The following is an 8,245-nucleotide window of genomic DNA, read 5'->3' on the forward strand; positions in this document are numbered from 1 at the left end:
TACAAAACGGTGCGCGTTTTTCGGTAACGAAAACACAAATCTGAGCACAAAATTATCAAAACTCAGCATCTTCGAAAACAGAAATAGGATTCGGAGTCCTTACTGCGAGATAAACACTTCTCCCAACAGCTACGTCGGACGAAAAGCGCTCCGCGGCCTCCGAAATCCAGCTTTTCCTTTGCTTTCCTTCTCCTTCTCTCTCCTCAGATATTTTTTTATAAAAAATGATTTTCTCTCTCATCAAAACGAGCTGATTTTCTTTTAAAACAAACCTGATCGGCCCGGCCGATCGCCACATCGTCCAGGACGATATGAACAAAATCCAATCGTCTAGGATGATATCTCAGGACGATAATTAATTTTCCTTGGACGATAAAAACCCTTGCTCACTGACTTTTGCCATGCACTGATCGTCCCAGGACGATCTAAAATTGGCCCGGACAATCCTGGAAGAAAATCAAAGAAACGAGCTCTCACATATACCTTCTTTGTAATGACCAAGCTCACGAATTTAAGCCTTCAGAAAATCTAATAATACATGCTGCTCATCATGATAGATAAATTGTTATTGTAAATATTTTCAACCAACATTTTGAGGTTCCCTGCCGACCTTATATTGTTTTATTTTTTTAACTTCAACATTTTGTGCCATAGTAAGCAATCCTCATCTTGCCCCCAACTATGCATAATACATCTAAATATTTAATTTGATGTTATCTTAGCTTTGAGGATGTTATTTATAGGGAAAGCGATTTTTTCTTGCAAGAGGCTACTTCCCTCTATAATCATTTACTTTGTCGGGATACTTTTGATCTTATCCATAATGGATGAGTATATTATTGAGTAATGTAGCTGAAGTGGTAAATTATAAGCTCTAAGGGAGTTGATCTTCCTTATCGAGTGCCTTCTTATGTAGCATGAAAATTAAAAAATGAATAGTATTAAATGACAGTAAGAAAAACTAGACAACTTATAAAAAAATTAAATAATTATTCTTTTGTGTCCACTTTACAATACATGTTGGATCTTAGGTTATAGTAAACCTAAATAGCAATATAGTTATATACGTAATAATTCATTGTTATGCTTTTATAATTTTGTATGAATACTAATATAAAGTTTATAAATAATTAAAGCTTATATTATGAAATACAATATTAATCGTCTATATATTGACATAAACATCCTGAAAAAAATACAACCCAAAGCTACAACTAATGATGTCAAGGTAGTGCGCCACTCTCTAAAATATATCTAATTAGGGCCTTTCATCATCTCCTTTAAAGTTATGAATCCTTTGACATTTCATCCTCCTGCTGATGAACATCGACAAGCTGTTGTGATACTTGTGTACCTTGTTGTAATGGATATCCCTTCATTAACATTATATCTTGCGGCGTGGTGAAAGATGGCATGACAACTGATTACATCAACTTCAGTCTAGCCATAAGGAATAATGAATATGTGGTGGGCTATTGGGACTGCGCGCTGAAATATACATCTGCTAGTTCACTAGCTTGTCCACCGCATGGGCTCCAAAATTGAGTGGAAGGTCCGGCTCCAGTGACGTCATAATCAATGGACGTCATGTATATGGAAAGTCACGGCGGATCACTCTTGACAATCTGACGGCGCCTATTGCCTATCGACTAGGATCGAGCATCTAAGGTTGATCGTCTAGGACCTTGAGCTTTGTAAAAACTCGCTCCACATTCCCTATTTTTGGTTTGCTCCTTCATGACTGTATCAAAAATGGTGTAGTCAATATAAACTGATCATTGAACTATGGTAGAAAGTTCAGCGACTTCGTCAACAACCAACTACAACAAACTAGCATTTTGTCCTTCACATCCCAGCAAATGGCTCCACTATCACAGTAGACTGTATGTAGTAGTCGGCTTATAGAGTAATAAGTACTTCAAGTAAAAAATTAAATAAATTAGTTTAGTAATAAAACGAGCCATAAAATACTTATTATAATTCATGACAAGTTCAACTAATCTTTTGTTTGATGATCTAGTAAAGAAAGTCTCTGGAGGCTCCCTTTGTGACTGTAATATATAGATTAAATCCCAAGATCTATACCACCGAAGGTAAGCACCTATCTCCCGATTAGGTGTACCGTCTCGTGAAATAATGGGAACCACATATGCCCTCCTCTCATCCCATAGTTCGAGGTAGTCACGATGTTGTACGGTCAAGTCCAAATTTGCTCTACCACACACATCAATCTGCCTAAAACTTTGGTTCTTAGGTTCAATATCAGTGGAAAATGCTCCTCTAAACTGTCTTATGACACGGTATGGTAGGAGCCACTCCGCATGCTTCCAACTGATAAGCGGTACTTTTGCCCTCTAAATCTCCCTCCCATCTTGACATTGTAGGGGTAGAGCATCTAAAACTTTTTGTATGCACTTGTTTTGTCATGGATATCTAACATTTAAAGAAAAAAACTTATCAACAATAGTTCAAATTTTTCTAGATTTTTGTTATTATTCTAATTTTGTCAAACCCTAGTCATCCGTAGATCATCCAAATCTGTAGGGATGCTAAATTGAAAATTGGTTTCAATCCCTTCACAAACAAAAACTTCTCATACTACCACCAATTCAAATATCTTTTTAAATCCTACTTTATACTGACAACTTGCTGGCTCGCTTGAATACCTCACTAATGAGATCAGATATATCTTTTGCCATTAACAAAGTATGTCAATATATGCAAAACCCATTAAATATCCACTTTGAAGCTCTTAAAAATCTCATGAGATACATTCAAGGAACTTTGCATACCGGCCTTCCTATATTTAGAGACTATCTTATACTATGTTTCTATTTGAATTCTGGCTGGGCAGAAGATCATACTGACCGTAAATGCATTATCAATTTATGTAATTTTCTTAGCTCCTCTCTTATTTCTTGGAGCATTAAGAAATAGAATGTCGTAGCACGTTCCTATAATGAAGCCGAGTACCGAGCTTTAGCATCTATTGGTGCTGAAATAATGTAGATTCATCACTTGCTGCAAGAATTTTATTGTTCTCAATCAACTACTACCTCACTATTTTGCGACAACACATCTAACATAACTTTAGCTAACAACCATGCATTTCATGCCGTACAAAATATATAAAATTGGATTATCACTCTATTATAGGGTAGATTATTCTATGTGGACACCGGATAGGAGAACTTTCCGGTTTACGCTTAGGTACCGAGCGGTACTAAGCCACAGTACCGCTCGGTATAAGAAGTGGCGCATTTTTATTAGGGTCTGAACTCCACACATAATAATTTTTCAAAAATAGATATTATACTAAGAGACAAGGCCATCCAAGTACATTTTTCTACTAAAGTTCAGCTCACCCATCTAAACCTCACACAAGTCAATTTTTTATTAGCTGAATAATTATACTTTTGCCTTCTAGCCTCTATAGATAGGATACTGTACACATTTATTATTTAATGATAAGACAATACAGAAATTTTCTTCTTTCTCTCTTCCTTCAATTCCTCCTTATTTTTCCTGTTACAGATAGCTTGAGAAGCCTTTCCTTTCTCCTTCAGATCGCAACTGCTATAGAGAAGATGTTGCCAGAGAACATGACTTCAAGCTAGAATTTGAGCTTAACTCTAACTTTATCTCAAACCCAAGCTTGAAGCTCGTTATCAAATTGAGTTCATATCCTCGACTCACACCCCTAATCCAACATCTGTAGTCCGATACAAAAATATTTATAAAAACAAATATTTTATTCTAAAAAAACTAGCGAAAAACTTTGTTAGAGATTGAAGCTACCCCTTACCCTTTAATTTCTATGTTGAAATATAAAAACTATAATATATTCTTTAAAAAGAAGACTTAGGCTTCATTTGGAACGACTTTCTTGTTGCTTCTTAAAAATTTTATACTAAAAAGCTTCTTTAAAAAGCAACAAAAAAGTCGTCTCAAACGAAGTCTTAATAGGACTTGATGGTTCATAATAAAATGTGATCCTGGCGGAATCGAACCACCACCCTCTGAAATTTCTGAATGCATGGATGGTTCATAACAAAAAACATTAAATCGATTTAACTTATTACTTATATTTACCAATTCTGCACAAAATTTCGTTGCATGCTTGTATTAATTTTAAAAACATTTTTACTATTTTAACTAATTATTTCAATGCATGGATGCTTCTACTAAGTAATGTGGCAGGCATAATTCATTTTTTTAAAAAAATATTATAATTTGTTAATCATAGGCCACTCTAAAGACGAACAGCTTGACATGAGAGTACGTGCGGGGGCTCAATTTAAAATGAACTTGCCCAAATTCCGCATATAATAATCTCTCTTGACAAGAATATGAGCATGAAATGCAACTATGTTGATTTTGAAGACAACAATTTTCAAAAATACACGATCATAAATTTTCGTACATACCATATATTTATAAATCTACTCACAATGCACTCAAATCTTTGCGAACAATTCACCAACATTAACATCCTAAAAAGATAAGCATGGTATATAATAAAAACTTACAATGCCTACTTACAAAATTTACATAGATATATAAAATGTTTAGAAAGGAATATTTTCAAACAAGTAAGCATTTGAATGTCATTAAAACCTTGCAGGATAGATTTTCCATTGAATACATCTAGATAGGCAAATTATTGATTTGAGTCCGTTATTATTATGTAAGAGCCACTTTAGACAGTTTAGTTACAAAAAAAATTGCATTTATTTAAATAAAAAACGGGATAAAAATAATCAATTATAAATTAAGCAAAACAATTTCAACAAAACACACAAAAAAATTCAAATATATAATATTGAAAGAGAAATGAAATTCCTCATTGTCAATTAACAATTGAGAAAAAAAATAAAGAACCGATATTTCTACCAAAGCAGTTCCAGTAAATTTATGGACAAAAATTAAAAAAACCAAAGAACATACTACTAATAAACATACGTAATAATGCAAAAAAATTAACCATAGGATAGAAAGAAGGAAATTTTCCTTGATGATGAGCAACAAAATAAAATCCATGTATGCTCCTCTTGTCTTCAAGTTAAATATTATGTTATATCGGGAGGCCGCCACTAGATGCATTCCAAGTTTCCGAGCTTCCAAGCCGCCCCAAGTTGTTGATGCAATCCCAGTTTCTAAGCTTGCGAGATGCCAAAAGTTGATCCTTTTCAAGTTTCCTAGCTTCCGAGCTGCAACAAGTTGTCGATCCATTCCAAGTTTCCTAGCTTCCGCACCTCAACAAGTTGTCGATGCAATCCAAGTTCCTAGCTCCAAGCAACAAGAAGTTCTATCCAAGTTTCTGGCACAAATTAAAAAGTAATGAACGAACTTCTAATAAACATATGTAACAGTTCAAATAAATTAACCATACAATAGAAAGAAGGAAATAAATAAAACTTAACTTAGTTTCCTTGATTATGAGGAACAAGACAAAATCCAAGCTTAATTGTATGTTCCATTGTCTTCAAGCTAAACATTGTGTTGTATCGGGCCGCCACTAGATGCATTCCGAGTTTTGGGAAGAAGGCATCCGGTTAGATTACTTTATTCTGTCTGTTTTTCTTGCAAAGAAAAGCACATTTAGGCTTTATTTGGGACAGCTTTTTTACTGCTTCATAAAGTAGCTTTCTTGTACAAAAATTAAAAATTTATACTAGAAAAATGCTTTAAGAAACAGAAAGAAAGTCGTCTCAAACGAAGCCTGAGCTACTAAACCAACCACACTTTTTTTTGGGTAACCAATGAGTACGATTTTTTTATTACTTCTTAAAAGAGTTTTCTAATACAATAATTTTAATTTTTCTACTAAAAAGCTGTTATAAGAAGCAGGAAGAAAGCTGTCCCAAACAAATCCTTAGTTAAGATTTTTTTGATAATAGTACTTCAAAAATCACTTTAGGTAATACCCTGAAATATTGTATGTGTAGGTTATTTACTCTCTATTCTATCACCTCATTCTTTCAATGATTTTTGTGGCTTGTTGAGGGTTTTTACATTATGATTTTTCATCCTTGAATTTGTTTCATTAGCTTTTCTGATTTGTAATCCCTCAAGAAAAATAAAAATCTAAAAATAAAAATATTTTACCTTTTTCATAGTTGTTTAAAACAAACAAAATAATTCACACCCCCACATACAAAATTAGATAAAGTAGCTAGAGAGTATTTGGTTAGGATAATTAAAAAAAACAAAAAAAGTTAGAAATCATAAAAATAATATTAAAACAGCCATATCCAACCAAACATTCTTCCATAAGAAGTTGCCGCTATCACCCAAAAAAACATAAATAATACATACACAAAAATCTGTGTTAAAAATATAGATCGATAGTATCTAGTAAATATTTTACTGCAGTTTGGTGTAGAAGATGTTCTTAGGTAACATCATGCCATACTTGCTTAACAAGAACGCATATGATTTTTGACTCAAATGGGGAATAAGTAAATTTAATAATTTCAGCTAGTTTATTGACAAAAAAAATGTATCTTCAAGAACTTTGCAATCAAAATCAGGATTCATGAAAACTAGAGTTAAAAAAAAAATTGTATCAACAATAATTATGAAATTAAATTTCACAACCATTTTTAAATCCACCGTAACAAAAAAGTCACTTAAGTTGCAATAAAATTTGTTCTTCTAAATTAGATCATTCATAGAGAAATATTACATACATCCATTTAAAAACAGATTAAATATCAGTAATTAAATAGTTGGATAAATAATATCTCTCCATAAGTAAAAACTGTCTTTGAGATAGTTTTAGCTGGCTCATACATACCTTTTGATTGTTATAAAGCGATGGTATACCTTGATAAACGACGAAACTTTCAAAATAGAAGTAATTCAAATTAGATATTTATTGGTTGTATACCTCGCGATGTTAAAATCATGTCGTCGCATCCGATAAATGAGCTCAAGGTAGTAGGAACATGTGAAGCAGACAGATAACACAAAACAACCAAGAGACGATGCACACGGGAGAACCCAAGGTGCAAAATCACCCCGTACGATCTCCCACCCCCACAAAAAAATTAATTTTATTAAAGATAGTTGGCCTGCCATGCGAGCGCACCCAACATAGCAAAGGCCGGGATTACAAACTATCAAACATCTGTAAACAATAGAACATCACTCTCATGCCTCCATCCAAGCTTCCTTGCATCACTAACATTGACATATATATCAACTATACATGTTTCTCTATAATACACAAATCAAATTTGATCTTATACCATTAACCTGAATCTAGACTTAACAGAAAGGATCATCCACCAAACCATTCATGATCCTCAAATCTCGTTAATAGATGTCACACGATCTCGGTAGATCTGCAAAACTCCAAGATCATCACAGCGACCGCACATAAATTCCCATCTTCCACACTTTTCCCAAGCAATCTGCAAGAAAAAAGTATAAACAAAAAACTTAAACCTTAAAAAGTTTGATATAAATATTATTATATGAGATTTGTATTTCGTTTAATTAATGAAAAATAGAGCTAGAAATAATTCCTATGTTTATTTCAAGATATCTGTTTATTTCAAGATATCTGTTTATCTCTTCCTCGCTAATGGAAAAAAAGTAATTTTTAAAATAAGAGAAGGATCTAAAGAAACCTTAAGTATAGCTGGAAAAAATAAAGAAGCGCAGCGGAAAGCCGGAAACCATCTTCTCTGCTTCGCTGATTTGAATGCTGATCTGCTGGTAATGAGCATAAGAAAGCAGGCTTCGAAGCTCCCAGGAGGGGCATCCCTTCTTCATCTTCAACTCCATTATCACTATCTGAGCAGGATAAATGGTCGCCGGGACCGCCGCCTCCGTCGCATTTACAGTTGTTAGAAGCTTGCGCAGGCGAGTTGCAGTGCCAGCTCAATCTATCTCGTGTAAAGAATCAAGAAAGCACACTCAGCAGTACTAGAAATTAGAAAGGCAGAGTTCAGAAACCAAAAGAAAAAGGTTGGGGAAGAAGCAGCAGAGGATGCGGTTACTGATGGCGAAAACCATCTCAATTTATTGAAAGATCAACGGCTGTGATAATGAGGTTTAAGTTCTACGACCATGGTGAATCCCCACCAATGTTTGTCCTGGTAAAAGGCAGCAAATTAACAAGATAGCGGTGTTTACAGTACCACTTTCCACGTGGCTTAATGTTCTCCAGTTCACCACGTGGAGAACAAATGGGGCGGGTCACGGTAGTTTAAGTTTAGAACTGGTGGGAGGTTTC

The 8,245-nt window shown here is 34.2% G+C and overlaps 1 protein-coding gene across 1 annotated transcript in view; it reads right to left on the bottom strand.

The window, feature by feature from the left end:
• LOC110092388 overlaps positions 1-8,245 on the bottom strand; it is a 15,837-nt gene that overhangs the window by 2,085 nt on the left and 5,507 nt on the right. Inside the window, exons 5-6 of the mRNA XM_020816910.1 lie at positions 7,638-7,895; positions 7,337-7,418 (exon numbers count right to left, since the gene is read on the bottom strand). Of these exons, the coding sequence (XP_020672569.1) occupies positions 7,337-7,418; positions 7,638-7,895 (340 nt within the window). The remainder of the gene's footprint in view (positions 1-7,336; positions 7,419-7,637; positions 7,896-8,245) is intronic.

This window comes from Dendrobium catenatum, unplaced genomic scaffold (assembly GCF_001605985.2).
Source record: "Dendrobium catenatum unplaced genomic scaffold, ASM160598v2 fragScaff_scaffold_1061, whole genome shotgun sequence".
Classification (NCBI taxonomy): Eukaryota; Viridiplantae; Streptophyta; class Magnoliopsida; order Asparagales; family Orchidaceae; genus Dendrobium; species Dendrobium catenatum.